The sequence below is a fragment of the Gekko japonicus genome, unplaced genomic scaffold, assembly GCF_001447785.1.
Source record: "Gekko japonicus isolate JY-2015 unplaced genomic scaffold, Gekko_japonicus_V1.1 scaffold1325, whole genome shotgun sequence".
Lineage (NCBI taxonomy): Eukaryota > Metazoa > Chordata > Lepidosauria > Squamata > Gekkonidae > Gekko > Gekko japonicus.
In genome coordinates this window covers 101,729-119,497 of record NW_015165280.1, presented here as the reverse complement: position 1 = coordinate 119,497, position 17,769 = coordinate 101,729, and the positions used below count along the sequence as shown (strand labels likewise).

Sequence of the window (17,769 nt, the reverse complement as noted above, 5' to 3'; positions counted from 1 at the left end):
AGAGAGAGAAAAATTAAATTGACATGAAGGCCACAGGGTTTTTGGCAAAGTCAGCATGGGGCAGGGAGGGGCTGTGGCTCAACAGCAGAGCAACTCCTTGGCACACAGACCGTCCCAGGTTCAATTCCCAGCATCTCCAGCTAAAAGGATGAGGTGGTAGGTGATGTGAAAGGCCTCTGCCTGAAACACTGGAGAGCCATTGCCAGTCCATGTAGACAGTACTGACCTTGATGAACCAATGGTCTGATTCCATATAAGGCGGCTTCATGTGTGTTCACGGGAGGGAGGAGGAGGGATGGTCAAGACGCTTATATTTGCGGTTTAACCAGCAGCCATTTTTAGCTGAAGTGTGACCACATCTACCAAGGGCCGACAGGCACGTAATCCCTAGTGGCTTGCACCTCTTTAATAAACTGCAATTTCTCCTTGCAATTTGTACCCCCAGACAGCAAGAAGAGAAACTTGCAAGATCAGAAGGCCCACTTGAATCAGCTGCAGCTCCTCGTCAACGAATGCAGTGGACACTAGAGCCAGAAAAGCTCCCCTTTGATCCGCTGGCATTCAAACCAACAGCCAAAATATTTCCAGAGATTGGGGGCTGCCTTCTTTCACTCTCCAAGACCTCAGTTTTCTGCATTAAACTGGAAATGCCATGCATTGAACCTGGGATCTTCAGCATGCGAAGAGCATGTGCTCTGTCACTGAGCTAACTACACGCATGTACCAAGCACCTATGCATGTGTGCACATGAGTTGAAAGAGGAGCATGTCTAGTGCATGTTTCTCAGACTAGTCTATATAAGAGGGCTACTGTGACACTCACAAGAAGGAAATTGTAAAAGTTCTGTACTGGAGAAAGAACACTGTACAAGTGATATAATATGAAGCCTGTTAATCATCCAAGTCAATACTTTTCTCAACTTAAAAAGTTCCCAATAGGAGAAATGCCATTTTTTCCTCTCTCCATCATTGCCCCATTTTGAAAACCAATTTTACTACCAGAAACATCCAGTCCAGTTTATCCTGCAGCATGCCATTTTAAGACTACAGTTGTAGACTTGGGGCTCTCCCACCATGCCCTGAAGCAACACTCTCCCCGCCCCCCAATTTAACTATGCCTGAAGTATTGCTGGATCAGACCAAAGTTCATCTGCTCCTGTTTTTTCTTTTTGCACATTAACTCCAGCAACTAACAGGCACTAAGGAGGCCACCAGAAATTAGCAAGTGGTCCAGCAGTTGGCTATCTTCTGATCCCCTCAGGGGCACACCACGTCCATCTTTCCTCCAACAAAATGTCTTGAGTTACAACTCACTCGAACTTTACTAATGGGTTGATGGATGCCTTCACCACTGCTAATTTCCTTCAGCGTAATTGGATAAAATTGGCCCTTGTTTAGGTAAGTCATCGTATTATCCCCTGGCTTTTGCCGAAGCGATTTGGAAGCTTCCAGGGTGTATTCAAAATTGTTCCTGAAAATCAAAAGGAGAGATTTATAATTACATTATTTCTGGATTTATCCTAAACCAACATGCCAGATGAGGAATGGGGCTGTGCACCCCTACCTGCTCTTTCTATTTTGGCAGTCTTCTTAATGCATTTTTAAAGGTTGATATCTCCTTATTTAAGGCAAGGAAATCTAACCAACTGGATGAGTAAGAAAGGGTTTATCTTGCGATGACCATTTTATGTCATGTTTTTCTTGCTTGGAATACGCTTCTGAATCCAAATAAATAAATAAATAAATAAATAATGTACGGGGGGGGGAAAGAAAGAGACCCTTCCCTTTCTTACCGACCCAGTGTGTTATACCACAGCTTGCAATATACTCTTTATATGATAAGGAATTAATTGTCAATTACATTTGATTATACCTTTCCAACACGGGGCACATGGGGATATCCCTTTTTCTCTCCATACAGAGTTTGTGAGACAGGTTACACCAAGACAGTGACTTGCCCAAAATACCAGGCCAAGCAGGGGTCTCAATCCAGACCTTTCTAGCCCAAGGCCAATATTCTCTGACACCATGTACATATACAGTGATGCCATGAATGGGGACACAAAGGTTGGTTTCCATGTTGGAAAAATGAAGTGTCATTTCTGTCAGTCATATCAGATCACATCTACCCAGAGATTTAGAAAGGGGATCCAATATACTGCCAAATTCTTATGTGCACAAGGAGAGGAAGTGTTACTGTGCTTTTCCTTGAGTCTTCTGGCTAGTCCATAGCACAGGTATTATTCTGCACTACCAGATATTAAATTTCAAAGAGGAGGGGAAAGTAATTTACTTTATCAAGGGATTCTCCAGTGCACATACAATGCTTTGGATTTAGTGTTTCTGTGCATAATATGAAAGCTCAGAAAGTTCCATATTTACATGCTACAAACTCCAGTGGCCATCTATTTAATTAAACAGAGCTTCACCCATGGACTTGCTCCTATCTGTGCTGATGGGCAAAGTTTAAATACATTCAGTTCACTGGCCGAGTTGGGCTATGGTGGCAGCATAACTAAGCAAGGGAATGGAACGCATTTAGACGTGCCGAACAAAAGCCTATAAAACCGAATAATATTGGCTTTTATTCAGGCATAGCTATTTTGGTAGCCAAATACAGATCACTGACAAGGTATTTTTCAGGTATTTATTTGGCTTGGTATTTACCGAGCGCACATCCCTATTCAGCATCCAAAATCAGCCTTTTAATGGCTATAGTTATGCATGGTACACTCTTTAGGGGAGCTAGATGTTGAGTTGCAATTGCTCTGGTCTGCCTGTCAGGGTAAGGATTAGGGTTGCCAGCTCCAGGTTGAGAAATCTCAGTCCTGTGGAAAGAGCAGGCCTACATTCAAGTGAGCTAGAGGTGTACATAGACTGTTTCTGGATAGCTGGATTTGAAGGATAGGATTGGTTAAAAATTACCCAGCAATGTTTTCAAACACATAGTCTTCAGAATTTATGCTGGCCATCCGGAGATTCAGCTCGGCAGGAAAGAAAACCTGTGAAGTATCAATAATTTTTTTCAGCCACAGGGAAAAAAAATAAAGACCCCAAAGAGACGCAATGTAATGCTTTAATCTGAGTTTATCATGACCAAACTATTTGCAATCCCCACGCACCAGAATTGACGTTAAAACGAACATACATAAACAGACTTGGGTGTGTGTATGAGAAAAGCACTAGGTAGCCCACATATGGCACTTTTTCACTTATGTGTCACCAACACACATTAACAGACAACCTAAAGCCTACTTCTAATATCAGAGAAGCAAGTTCTTAGCCAGGGCTTTCTCTCTTAATGCCAGTCCATTTGTTTTAAAAACAAATAAAACAGCACATTCTGCCAAGACTCAAATGTCAGGTCCAGAATGCAGCAAACAACCTTATGCAAAACCTTACGCAAAAGAACTTGCATTTCAGTTCTGTATGGTGATAATCACTGATAATTGTGTGATATCTGAATTTCTTTAGGAAAAGAAGAGTGTCTAAAAGGGGGAGGGGGAAATCTTCAGTACTGACACTGAATTAAAAACCCCGAAATCTACATTTTGTTTTGCATTTAAGCTCTGCCACTTCGTTCGCTGTGGTGAGAAGAGAGACTTACTGTGAGCAAAAACAAAACAAAAATACATTCAAGGTCTTTTATTACCAAACACTGAAGCTGAAGGAGCCATCTCCTGAAAGATTAGCCCTGCACTTTTGGTAGTGATTTTGTATTGTCCAGGAACAGCTTTTGTTTTAAATTTAGTGCTTTATACTCTTAGGCCTTTTGAGAAAATCTTCTGTTTCTAATCCACTGGATTGGGATTTCAGGTTTATATAAGAATTAAATAGGAACTTGATATCCATGTGTAGACTAGTGAGCATGCATAAAAATCAGTGTGGGGAATGCAAAAGGTACTTCTATACAAAGCTGTGGGTGCTCTGCATTAAAAAGAGAGCCAAAAGAAAGGTAACTTCAATTCTGTACCAAGCAATGAAATTAACCACATTTGTTGAACTTTTATTTTGGAAATTTTACTCTTTTACATAATACCTGTGTGTCATGGTAATCTTTTTCAGCAAATCCACTGGCTCCTGAAATTCCTAAGACACTTAAAAAAAAAAATCATATGCAAGTGTGTGTGCACCTGGAAGTCATGGCAACCACTGGTGACTGACCCCTCCAGGGGGCCTGGAGGATATTCAGAGAGGTGGCTGAATAAAGCCTACCCCTACCCTCCAGACAGCTGGTATTTCAAGGAGGTCTCCCACCCAAGTACTTGCCAGAGTCAACCCTGTTCAGCTTCCAAGTTCTGACAAGATCAGGTTTGCCTGGGCTATCCAGGTCAGGGTTCCTAAGGCACTTCTGACACACTTTAAAGCAGGGGTGTCAAACATGTGGCCCAGGGGCCGGATCAGGCCCCTGGAGGGCTTCTATCAGGCTCACAGTGGAAATGGCTATCTTCTGCTTCTTCTTCCAGTTCTGCTACTGCTGCGTCATCATAGGTTTGCAGCTTACAGATGCACACCTGAACAGCATACTCAAGATTGCAACAGCACAGACATTTTGAAACAATGATTCAGAGAAGAGGTGTCAGTTATCAGACACAAATAAACAAAATACTGCAAAAGTGCTAATGTTTTAAGCATGTTTTTTTAATTTTAAGTTAAAAAAACCTTTGTGTTTGTGTCCTTTATAAAGTTTATATCTCTGCTCCCTGGCATTATGTTTTATGACACACATGGCCCGGCCCAACAAGGTCTCATTTATGTCAGATCCGGCCCTCGTAACAAATTAGTTCGACACCCCTGCTTTAAAGCACCTGCGAAAGCTACTTTTAAAAGAGAAACCACCACATGAAAGCATTTTCAAGCTTCTCTGGAAACCCAATTCTGTGCTTGATACCATGTCCCTTGGCTTCTTCTAGGTCCCACTGAATTATGGAAAATGCAAAGGACCATCCATCTACCCAGAGATGCCAAGCAAAGGGCTCTGGCTATAGCTGTACCTCCTGCACTCCTTCTTTAAAAGGCTCTGGCAAAGTGGAATCTGGAGTACGCCGCTGGGAATTCTGAGGCTGGGAGCTAGAGCTGAACTGGTCTGTGTTGAGGCTCCTGTCCAAAACCACCACTCGTTCAGATGTCTCGGGGTGATAGACGGCCGGAGGAATGCCGACAGTGAAGCTGTGTGACTGCGTTTCCGTCTTGATAGGATGGGTCGGCATGGATGCAATGGATACTGTGACAGTTGTGTCTGGAGTTGTCAGGTGACCCCTCTTGTCAACAGCCATTTGGGAAGTGTGTGGAAGCACAATATTCAAAGGCATGTTTTTCAAGACTTGCACTCTGTTTTCGCCTGTAGATACGAGCGTTTGTTCCATCATGCTTGGTATGCTGTTCCTTGTGGAAACACAGAAACGAGTTCAGTTTGATCAGATTGTACACTGAGCTAGACCATGCTTGAAGTTACACCCAGGGTTTCCCTGTCATTTTCTGTGTGCAAGAGGCTTGTTTGGGTTACTCAGAACAGTTAGACTGCAATCAAGAGACCAACAATACGGGAACCCCCAGACTGTAGAAAATTCTTAAGTTAAAAAAGGGCATTCATTAAAGGAAAAAATATTCGAGTGTCAAGATTTCACAAGACTGCAAATGGGTATGATGTCCTGGATATCATTTTGCAGTGCCTAGATGACAAAATCCAACAGAAGTCTCACAAGACTCTCTCTTGAGGTCCTAAGCAACTGAAATACTATCACTGAGCCCACCCATTCCTTGAAAGAAGAAGAAAAGCAGAGGTGATGGCAGTGAAAGGGGGGGGGGAATCAGGATGCAAGGGGGGGATCAGGGCACAAGGGTGGTAAGGTTGCCAGGTCCCCTCCAATGCTCCCTCTAAGCTGTGGTGTCTTGTGAGCAAAAATTCTACTTTGCGAGCTACTGGCATTAAAATTGTGAGCGGACACTTTGGCTACTGCATAAAATTAGTTTCCCTCTGGATCCATCCTTCCTGAACGAAAACAAAAATGTGTGAGCTGGAGGCTAAAAAACTGTGAGCTAGCTCACACTAACTCAGCTCAGAGGGAACACTGGTCCCCTCATTGTTCTGGCAGGGGGATTTGGGGAGCATTCCAGGGGTGAGCAGGAATTCCCCAAGCCCCACCTCAAGCTCCACCCACAAGCACAACCACCCACCCTGCCACCCCTCTCCCTCCCCTCCTGCCCGATTTAAAGGGCTTCAGCTGATTGGTGGGGACCATGTGGCCCGCCAAGCAGCTGGAGAGTCCTTTAACTCTAGGAGGAGGGAGGGAGGGGGCAGTCTCAAGCCTCATGTTCAGCTCACAAAAAGTCCCTTTAAAGGTTTTTTGCAAGCAGGGTGAGGGTCGCGGCACGCAGGGCTGGAGGAAATCAGCCCTGTGTACCGTGGCCGAAGTCTTTTTGCAAGCTGAGCGTGTGGCCTGCAACCACCACTCTCTCTCTCCTGCTAGATTTAAAGGGCTCTCCAGCTGATCGGCGGGCCACATGGTCCCCGTCGAACAGATGAAGCCCTTTAAATCAGGCAGGAGGGAAGGGAGAGGGGGGACAGGCAGGTGGTCGCTCTTGGGGGTGGGGCTTCCCCACCAGCCAGCTGGCCGGGGGCGAGTTGAAGTCCCCAGAAGCGGGGGAACCCCCGCCCAGACCTGGGGGCTGGCAACCCTAAAGGGTGGGGTAAAACAGGAGCCAGAAGGGGGTGTGTGTCTCAACACAGCTTAATGAAGGGAACAAGACCCTCTCAGAATTCTATTATGTAGAACAGAGCCTGGCCTGAAATGCACTCCGCCCCTTCAATGACACCTCCAATTTTTTTTATTTCTTGTGCTGCAACTGCCTGAAGTTCCTCTTCCTGAGGACACCAAGGCCTGCCTCCATGAGCTGCCTCCTACTCACTTACTTTGATCTGCCTGCCATGAGCACAAGGAGAAGAGTCAGCAACACTAGCCAAAATATGTACAACTTGTATCTATGGGCTTGAATCCCAGCACACACACCCTTTACACATGTGCTAGGTATGTCTGTTTGTGGAAGACGGGGAGGGCGATCTTTTGCTGGTTCTCCCCCTCTCACGGCAGCCTTCCACTCTGACACTCATGGTGTTCCCGGGAAGGGGGGGGGGGAGTGTCCACTGTTCCATAGGAGGACAAATTCGGGGGTCACAGAAGACTGCAGCAGGAAGTGGGAGAGCTGCTCATGTTGCCAAGGATGCAAGCCGTAGAGACTGCAGTAACTATATCAATCTGGGGGAGAAGATTCATTTAATTACACTTCTTCCCCTTGCATAGGAAAATGCAAAGTAGAGTAGAGTGTTGTTGTTTTTTAAGTGCTGCAAGTATGAATACTGAACCTTTTGGTATGATCGTGCTCAGAGTGATCAGCATCTGGTTTCACTGCTGGTGCTCTCCTGTCGCGGGGAACCTTAATGTATGAAGCACAAGAATAATACATTTAATCTTATTTAGAAAAAATTGTACTAGAAAAAAAAATTGCTTTTCTTTACATACCTTCAACGTAACAGCAGACAGGACACAGACAAGTTAGGAAATATTGAAAAAAATTTCCACAGAAGTTGATTTTGGGGGCGGCAAAAGGACGCTTTAACCGCCTCCTGGCTAAACTGAGTAAGAGACGTTTTAATAGAGCATCAGTGTGTTCATATTTACCTGGCTGTGGCTTGCACATGGGGTAAGTCTCTGAGGTGTACAGGGACAAATCTTCTAAATCCTATAGCTACAAGCTACTGAATGCTTCCCAAGGTAGAAGAGGTCAATGTGGCAAAAAGAAGATTGATGTGGTATATGATTACATCTGCCAGAATGACCTATGCTCAATGTTGGAAGCAAGATAAAGTCCTGGAAATCGGAGATTGGATTAAAAAATTACTTTTTATGGTGGAAATGGACAAAATGACAAGGAAACTTAACAATATGGAAGCAGAAGACTTTGTTGCGGACTGGAAAGATCTAAAGGACTATGTGGAAAAACACTGGGATGTAAGAGACAATTTAGTTTGCTTTAACAATTATTAAATGCTAAGGTTTAGTAATAAGTATGGATAAAGGTATAATAATTAAGAGATTAGTTACCTATTGAACATGTAATGAGAAAATGGATGGAAGAAGAAAATTTAAGAATCGAACAGGAGGTTGGAGCACTGTGGGAAGCCATGTTGGGGGGGGGGGGGAGGATGTAAAACTGTAAAAATTTATAACAAATGTTGGACTTGATTGATTATATCCTAAATAAAATGTTTTATTAAAAAAATGCTTCCCAAGGTAGCAAATAGACTGGTTTAAGGTGGTTTTAAAAAGTACAGCAGTGATCTTAACTTCAGCATATTTGAACAACTGTACTCTAAATACCAAGGGTTTTTTTGAAGATTGGTTTCAACATTAGGAGGCATTAATCAAATACCTTAAAAGCACTTAAATTAGCTGCCTTAGCAACACCACTCTTTAACCTGGCAAATACAAGCCATTTAAGTAATGTCTTTAAACAGCAGGTACTACAGGCTCACACAACTTGTAAAAAGCAGGAGTGATGTGCTAAAAGGCTTCCAGACTTAGCAAGCCACACTGAAGCTGTGCTCTGGTCCTCTGTAAGTCAGCCAAGGGACACCTTAACAGCCCCATTTCTCAGGACACAGATTTTCCAGTGCTAATGGTCTACATATTTCATGACCCTGAAACCAAGCTCAACACAATGAAACACATTTAGGAGAAAGCTTTTGAAGGGGTACCACAGGGATCCCAAACCAGTGTTTGGCTTTCAATGCTAAAATGAAGGCAAGGACCATTTGCAAAGAGCTGGCAGATGGAGAAAAGTTGAGGCTCTGTCCTCCTGCAGATTCTCCACCGTAAATACCTCCCGTGTCGGGGGGTGGGCAGCACACACAGGGGAAAAACTGTTCCCAGACTCATGTTGCCAACATGCAATTTCGTTCTTATAGCCTATGGAGAAATGCATTGTCTCCTGGTAGGTTGGCAACAAGCAGGGCTCCACTGTGCATTTAGACCATTTTTTCCCTCTAAGAACTGGCAGGGGGGGGGGGATTAGCCCATGGCCTTCTGAACGCTTTTCTTAAGAAATACTAATGGATCTTACTAGAGACAATGGGATGGGGCCGGTTCACCCTTCTTCTCCAAGCAGGGAAAAGAGGTTGGAGGTGGTAATTGCTAGATAGGTTACAGGAAGGGGCTTCCTGGAGACAACAGGAAAAGAAGCTTTGACCTGGCTTGACCAGGGTCAAGGGGGAGGGGAAACAGAGGGGATAAGATCTTTGGGCAACAGGAAACAGCTCTTTTTCCTTGGGATGCTGAGCTAAACAGACCTGTTGTCTGAGTTGGGCAGCAGGCAGCCATCTTGGACCATGTAGCTGGCCTAAAGAGCTAGGAGCAAGCCTTAAAGTAATGGTAGATCTTTAGAGAACTAGAACACCTAAGATAAAGAGCCTGTCCTATCTTTTACTATCAGATAGGGCACGTATAGCTGAAAGGGACAGAGGATTTGCGTTTTACCAATTTCTTTTGTTCTTCCTTGCTTCAATCTGGTGCGGTGCTAAAAATGCTTGTAAACTTTTTCATTTTAATAAATGTTTTAAACTGCTGATGTGAGGAGCGGTTATCTGTACCGCACAGACCCCCACTGTTTCGGACATGCAGTTTTAAAAGGGAGCCCTGGGGAGGGGGAGGCAAGCAGTTGGCAACTGGCTATTCCCCCAGGGGCACACAAAGCAGTAGACTGTCCCTGGGGTAACCAGGCACAGGGCCAGCAGGGGATATAGAGGCCAGGCCTCTGAGGCTGGGAAGGGAAGCTGAGGGTCCTGATCCCCTCAGTGGGAAATCTCTGTATTGATCAGGTGGTGGGAGCAGCTACTCATGAGTAAAAGAAAAGCCCCTCCAGGGAGTTGGGAACCCCTAGGAGGGCAGGGTGGAAATGGGGCCTGCAGGCCAGAGCAGACATATTCTGCCACATAGCCTAAACAACATTTCTCTTAAAAGGTACATATACAAAATGCCCTAACTACATACTCCTAGGTCAGCAGATTATAATTATAAGTTTTGTATGGCCTGTAGAAATGCTGAGGATGAGATCTTCACCATACTTTAAGACGGTTATCTTTACAAATTTCTTGTTCAGGAGCTTTCCTACCCATTCTTCAGAAATCAGTTCCAGGGCAGATACCAACTGTTGGGGGATTTTCTTAAAATGTACTTCCAATGAACCCCCCCCCTTCCTTCAAGGCTTTTCCGCTTGCAAAGTGGGCAGTTTTATTAAAGAATGAATTCACTCTGATACCAGCTTGTTTACCAGCAAGCTGGCATCCTGAGCAGATACAGAGTTCATCCTTCATAAGACAAAACAAAGGGGAGGTGGGCTTTCTTTCGTTTCCTCCAACTTCATCATAACTCCATACATCTGATGAAAAATTTAGCTTTAATCTGTAATAAACTGGCTTCCAATATTCCTGAACAGCTGGATACAGCTGAAAATTTTGCTTTCAGTCTTCATTTGCATGCATATTGCAGACCTTTTCCTTCGTAGCACATCACTATCCTTTACCTTTTTTCTTTATACATACTCCAAACTTCTCTTGGTACCATATCCTATTCCTTGCCAAAGCTTCCCAAATTTTGACAGAACCCAAGCGTTTTGTAATATGTACTTGCAGTTGGGACTGGAATACATTATGGAAAAACTAGTTTTCCTTTTTATAACCTTAGCATATTTAGAGACAGAACTGAATAGTTTTCCTACCCTTGGCGTAGAATATCATTGACACACCAGGAATTGTTTGTACTGGGGTGAGATTGTATCACTTATGAGTTCTGATGCTCACAACTGCACATCTACGATGATACGCCCCTATACAGCTGTTCTTTCACCAGACTTCCATAATTGTTTTTTACAAGGCAGATGCTAAAAGCCAACAACGGTGGGTCAAACCAGTTCTGTGGCTTACCTGACCTGTTTTGGATATGTAAAAACAAGGGTATAACAACACATGGCTGCTGTATGATACTACTCCTGACTAAGGGACCATCATCAATATGAAACCACACTGTCCTAAAGATTTCACTTGGCAGTCTTTGGTATGCTACCTTTTTTGGATGCCGGGCAAAGCTCCTGGGCTTGAGATTGGAGAGCACCCCCATAGCTGAAAGGGTATAGTCACACGGGACTCCTGAGAAATGCATGGGAAACACAGCCGCTTAATGAAAGAGGAGCATTAAGTCACAAGTGTCTTATTTGGAGAAAGGTGGCAAGGCCCATGTATGAATGCCATAATTCCATAAAAGCACCAACCAGTGCAAGGACAGGAAGGAGTCCTTGAGCAACAAGGAGGAACCGGGTGAACATTGAGGTCCCTTCCTTCCTAGTCTGCTCTCACCCTTATCTCGACCCAAATCATTTGCCTGCCTTTTAATTTTTGTCTTTGAAAAAAATCTTCTACTGGCTATCACAGCACCACTGAGCATGCAACCCCCTGGAATTGGAAACCTCAGAACAGGGGTCCCCAACGCGGCTCTCATGGGTGCCGTGGCACCTGCTTTTTGAAAGTAGGCGGGTTCAGGTGAGGCTCTTGCCCAAGAGAGCTTCTTATTGGCCACTGGAGATCTGCCAGACAAGGGTTTTCTCGCTAGCTCAAAAGTATACTTATTTTGGGTGTGCAAGAAAAATATTTTAAAAATATGTTCATTTAAAAAAAACACACACACATCCAGTTAAATAGGATGTCTGCCTGAAATGCTGAAGAGCTACAAAGTTCTGCATAATCCCACTCCCTATCATTTTTACGGCTGGCACCACCTCCTGCAGCTGCTGTTTTGTGGTTGTGTCCACCACCCTCTGTCAGAACTCCAAAGCTGTGAACTGGCTCAGAAAGGTTGGGGACTTCTGCCTCAGAATAAGAAAATCTTCCAAAACTAGACCATGAGTGACAGGTTAATGAAACCTAAGAAGTCCTGCTAGAATTCCTATTGCTCTGGGAGACCAAGGAAGTTCGTAGCCACATGTATATGTTAGATTTCAGTAGGGCAGACTTTAATAGACCCAGAGGCATGGTGAGAATCATTCCACGGGCAAGACTGCTGGAAGGGAGAGGAGCAAGTGAAGGGCGGGCTCTCCTAAAACAAGAGCTCTTACAAGCTCAAGCAGTCACTATTTCAACAAGAAGGAAACACGGTACGGCATCCAAGAAGCCAACATGGATTGAACAGAGAACTGTGTGATGTGCTAAGGGAGAAAAAAGGAAATGTTCAAGAAACAGAGGCAAGGACATACCTCTAAAGAAGAGTATCTGTGGGTTGCTAGGCACTGTAGGTCAGCCATCAGAGAGGCGAAAGCTCACAGTGAGCTAAAGCTGGCCAGGGAGGCTCGCTACAACAAGAAAATCTTCTTCAGATATGTGAGAAGAAAATGCAAGATAAAAGAGGCGATGGGCCCACTGCTGAGTGAAAATGGAGAAACTCTGGCAGAGGACTGAGAGACAGCAGAAAGGCTTGATGCCTATTTTGCCTCAGTTTTTCCGTGAAGAGAACAGGCTCATCTAGAGATGACAGTAGGCAAGGTACAGCGTCCAGGCTGCTGGTTGGCATGGACAGAGAGGTAGTTGAGAAGCACCTGGCTACATTGAATGAGTACAAATCCCCAGGCCAGATGGTATCCACCCAAGAGTGCTCAAAGAACTTTCTAGAGAGCTTGCAGAGCTTTTGTCCATCCTCTTCTAGACCTCTTGGAAGATGGGAGATGTGCCACAAGACTGGAGGAGGCAGATGCTATCCCAATTTTCAAAAAGGGGAGGAAGGATGACCCAAGAAACTGCAGGCCAGCCAGTCTGACCCAGAGGTCCCAGGGAAGATACCGAAGCAGATTTTAAAGGGATCAATCTGCAAGCATCTAAAGGACAACTTGGTGGTCCAGAAAAGTCAGCACGGATTTGACCCCAACAAGTCCTGCCAGACCAAGGGAATGCTGCTGATGTTGTTTACCTGGATTTCAGTAAAGCTTTTGACAGTTTCCCCATGATGTTCTGATGGGTAAACTAGAGGACCATAGACTGAACTCTAGGATAGTTAGGTGGACAGGGAACTGGTTGGAGAATCGCACTCAGAGAGTAGATGTCAATGGCATTTCATCTGAATGGAGGGAGCTGTCCAATGGGGTGGTTCTGGACCCAGTACTTTTCAATGTTTTTATAAATGATCTGGATGAGGGTGTGGAGGGGCTACTCATTAAATTTGCAGATGACACCAAATTGGGAGGAGCAGCGAACATACCAGAAGACAGAGATAGAATTAATCAAGATCTGAACACATTGGAAAAGTGGACAGATATGAACAAGATGCAATTTAACAAGGATTAGTGCTGAGTTCTACATCTGGGTAACAAAAATGAGGAACATGCATACTGGAGGGTGATACACTTCTGAGTAGCAGTGTATATGAACAAGATTTTGGGGTATGGCTGGACCGAAAGTTAAATGCGAGCAGCCAGTTTGATGCAGCGACAAAAAGGCTAATGCAATCTTGGGGTGTACCAACAGAGGCATAACATCCAAATCACAAGATGTGATAGTCCTGCTGTACACTGGTCAGGCTGCACCTGGAGTATTGTGTGCAGTTCTGGAGGCCTCACTTCAACAAGGATGTGGACAGAATGGAGCACATGCAGAGGAAAGCGCCGGAGATGATCAGGGGCCTGGAGACCAAACCCTATGAGGAAAGGCTGAGGGACTTGGGAATGTTCAGTCTGGAGAAGAGGAGGTTGAGGGGGGACATAATTGCTCTCTTTAAGTATTTGAAGGGCTGTCACTTAGAGGAGGGCAGAGAGCTGCTCCTGTCATTAGCAGAAAATAGGACTCGCAATAATGGGTTTAAATTAAGGGTGGGAAGGTACCGGCTGGATCTTAGGAAAAACCTTTTCACAGTCAGAGTTATTCAACAGTGGAATCAGCTGCCTAGGGAGGTGGTGAGCTCCCCCTCACTGGCAGTCTTTAAGCAGCGGCTGGACAAACACTTGTCAGGGATGCTCTAGGTTGATCCTGCATTGAGCAGAGGGTTGGACTTAGATGGCTTGTATGGCCCCTTCCAACTCTGTGATTCTATTATTCTATTCTATAAGTTAGGTGCTCAGCGCCCAGATGACCAGCTCCTAAGGAAAGCCACTGGAATTTAGGCACAGAGAAATTTATGTGACAAGCATATCCCCTACTGATTATTACCTTAAAGACTGGAACCCAATACTATGAGAATGCCTGGTGTGTCACCAGAGATAGCAATGCTTCCAGGTTTTCAGATGGTAAACTGCAGTTACCCTGTAGAGGTAACGCAGGACCTCATCCCAAGCCCATTGGGTTCTACGGGGTCAACAGACATATTTCCATAACTTTGCAACACGCACACACAGTGTCCTCACTGCAACACATTAAAAACCATCGCCTTGACCTTTTGCACATTATTCCAGAACAGTTTGCTTAATCATAACTTGGGGGGAAATTATCTGATACAATTCTGTTCTTACTTTGAGCTATATAACCAGAAGTTCTCATTACACTATTTATAGCCACTACCAAAATAAGCTGTGCCAAGGTTTCCAGCCAGAGCAGCAAAAGCCTGGACTTCTCCTTTCTTAAAGGCCACGGGCAAACCAAAGTGCCCTCCAGCTTCTTCAGACGTGCCAAGAAGCTACCTTATAGTAGTCGTACAGCAGTCCCAGGGCAGCAGCGCTATCTTCATCCCCGTTGATGCTCATCATGGCTTTAGTGGCTGCTGTAAGAGGGTTTTCGAGAAAGGATTTCCAGGCTTCATCCTCACTGGTGTAGGGTCGCCTCTGGGAGTAGAGGGTGTCATTTTGAAGAACCAAGACTGGCCTTTTGCTTTAGAGAGAAATTGAAAAACAAACACAATAATGTTCAAAGCATATAACAACTGGGATCCAAAGAGGTCCACGTGTATGCCTGAAGAACCTCTACAGGTTGGACTGTGCCGGTTTCCCCCTTCTGCTTACAACTCCATGCAGAAGTCTGGATACCATTTGGGAGGATTCCCTGAATTTCAGGAGCAACTTTTCAAACCACACTGCAATTAGACAAGATGGGGGCCTCAAAAACCCAAGCGTGTATGTACACATGCGCAACAACCCCTTAGAAACCAGGCACAAGATTTAAAACTTTTTTAAAATTTATTTTTAAGAAGAGATTGGATTTATACCCCACCATTCACTACCTGAAGGAGTCTCAGAGCAGCTTAAAATCCCTTTCCTTTCCACAACAGACACCCTATGAAGTAGGTAGGGCTGAGAAAGCTCTCCCGAGAACTGACCTTGAGAGAACAGCTCTGAAAGAACTTATGACTGACCCAAGGTCACACCAGCAGCTGCATGTAGAGGAGTGGAGAATCAAACCTGGTTCTCCCAGATTAGAGTCTGCGATCCTAACCACTATACAAAACTGGCTCTTTAATTAATTAACAGTTGTGCTAACAATGTCTTTATCTGAGCATCCTATTTCATTCTTGTATTGCATGGCACCTCTATATCTCCCATTCCACCAAACTGCAATTCAATCAGCTGTGGCCATATCATGTTTCTTTTTTACAGATGGAGGATAGTATATTCCGACAGCCATTGTGGCCTCTGTGCCAAAGACCTCACAGCTGGTCATTGTATATTAACTAGATGGTCATTGTATATTGGAGCTGCGGTGGCTCAAGTGGTTAAGACACTGAACTGCAGGCTGTGGAAGGTCGGTAGTTCAGCAGTTCGAGACCCGAGTGTGTTGCATGACGGAGTGAGCTCCCGTCTCTAGTTCCAGCTCCTGCCAATCTAGCAGTTCAAAAGCAAGAAATTGCAAGTAGATAAATAGGTACCACTTCAGTGGGAAGGTAACAGCGTTCTGTGCGCCTTGGTGTTTAGTCATGCCGGACACATGACCACGGAAATGTCTTCATACAGCGCTGGCTCTTCGGCTTTGAAACGGAGATGAGCACCACAACCCTAGAGTTGGATTCGACTGGCTTTCGAGCAAGGCAACCTTTACCTTTACATTGTATATTAACACTCATACTAAGCGCAAGTTGAGCTGAATTTTAATTTTCTATCATGATATTCTTCTTGGTGTTATACTTCGAAGTTACAAGTACACGAAGCATGTGAAGCCCTGCCCAGAAACATATAGAAAGCAGACTTGTTTCGTGTCAGACTGCTGGTCTGTTCAACCCAATGTCTGCTCTGAACAGCTGCCAAAGTTTCTGGCAGACAAAGAATCCAACCCGACATTAACAGGGAATGGGCTTTACCCCTGACCTCTCCCGTTATGTTTACCTATGCCTTTACATAAAATATAATAAATTATCTGAACTGTACATATTACAGGGGGAACCTAAAATGAATTCATAATTGTGGAGCAAGACACATATTGGAAAGGCAGGAGACCAAAAAAAAAGTGATATTTTTTAAAAGTTAGAACCTTATTTTATAAATGCCTTGAGAGTGCTAGAGCTTTGCATCTTCCTTGGTGGCCAGAAAACAACAGGCAACAACTGCCCTTATGCAAGAAGATAGTCAGTACTGTATAAGTTCGAGTGGCCTTTCAGCCAACAGCTTCACTCCCTGCCAATTTATGTTCATTCATAGAGAAACAAGTGCAAAGAGCAGCATACAAGAGGATATGTTAATAAGCTTACATTGACCTAGAACTGATTGGAGATCAACTCCAGTTCAACAAGATGGCCGTCTCTGATCATTCAGAAAAGCAGAATTTTTAAAGCCAAAAGCCAAATTTTAAGAGCTCTATTGTCCTAGCAAACCCTGTTGTGTCAATCAATACCAAAAGAGCTATCAGTTGTACACAAGAGTTAGCTGATATTTCAGACAGAAATCAAGTTTTACTTAAAATACTGGAGTGAGGGACTTGCAAACACAAGATACCATCAATCATGAAAGCAGATGCACACAAACACACCTACAGGGGGGAAAATTCAGTTGTACCTCACACTGTGGTCAGATACACTTAACACATTAGCTCTTTTCTGATGGGGTAACTGGACAGAATTAATGCATTTTAGGGGAGATGGAGGAGAAGTAGGACTGGAGATAGAAAACTGAATCCTTGGTCATTCACTAGAATTTGTTAATGGGCATGAGCCTTTCCACACAACTTGAGTTAATCTTAGATGCCAGTAGGCTGGCTCTCTCAGAGTACATTTCATACATTTGATGGAGGTTGTGGTTGCCTATGAAAACTCTCATGTCACAGCATATGGGGACCATCGGGGTGAGTCACAAACAAATGCTTCATTTCTACTCCAAGTCCAAATGCAACAAGAATTCCAGCTAAGAAACAGGCCATAAACAAAGCCAAAATCCTACTGCTGAGGTTCTCAAATAATACACGTGGAAAGCATGAAGAACTATTCTGAATAAAACTGCATGCATTCATTCCACAGTAAATGGATGCCACAGCACTGTACTGGAGACCTCTTTGGCCTCCTCTGGCCAACATTTTGTCTCCTACACTGTTAAATAGCTATGTGAACCTATGGGTGCTAAGTAGGGCTGCCAAGTCCCCCCTGGGGGCGGATTTCACCCCGCTTTGGAGGCCTGATTTCTGCCGCCACGGAATCGGGCCCCGGGGGAAACCCCACCCCGGCGTGCACGTCAGCCGGAGGTGACGTGATGACGCCGGGCACGCTGGGGGCGGGGCCACAGCCATTTGAGGGGAAAACTCTATGTTTTCCCCTCAAATGGCTGTGGG

At 44.5% G+C, this 17,769-nt stretch overlaps 1 protein-coding gene across 1 annotated transcript in view; it reads right to left on the bottom strand.

Annotated features, from left to right (window-relative positions):
- GRHL1 (grainyhead like transcription factor 1) overlaps window positions 1-17,769 on the bottom strand; it is a 71,274-nt gene that overhangs the window by 41,061 nt on the left and 12,444 nt on the right. Inside the window, exons 2-6 of the mRNA XM_015410304.1 lie at window positions 14,706-14,892; window positions 7,363-7,433; window positions 4,994-5,384; window positions 2,925-3,001; window positions 1,325-1,470 (exon numbers count right to left, since the gene is read on the bottom strand). Coding sequence (XP_015265790.1) covers window positions 1,325-1,470; window positions 2,925-3,001; window positions 4,994-5,384; window positions 7,363-7,433; window positions 14,706-14,892 — 872 coding nt within the window. The remainder of the gene's footprint in view (window positions 1-1,324; window positions 1,471-2,924; window positions 3,002-4,993; window positions 5,385-7,362; window positions 7,434-14,705; window positions 14,893-17,769) is intronic.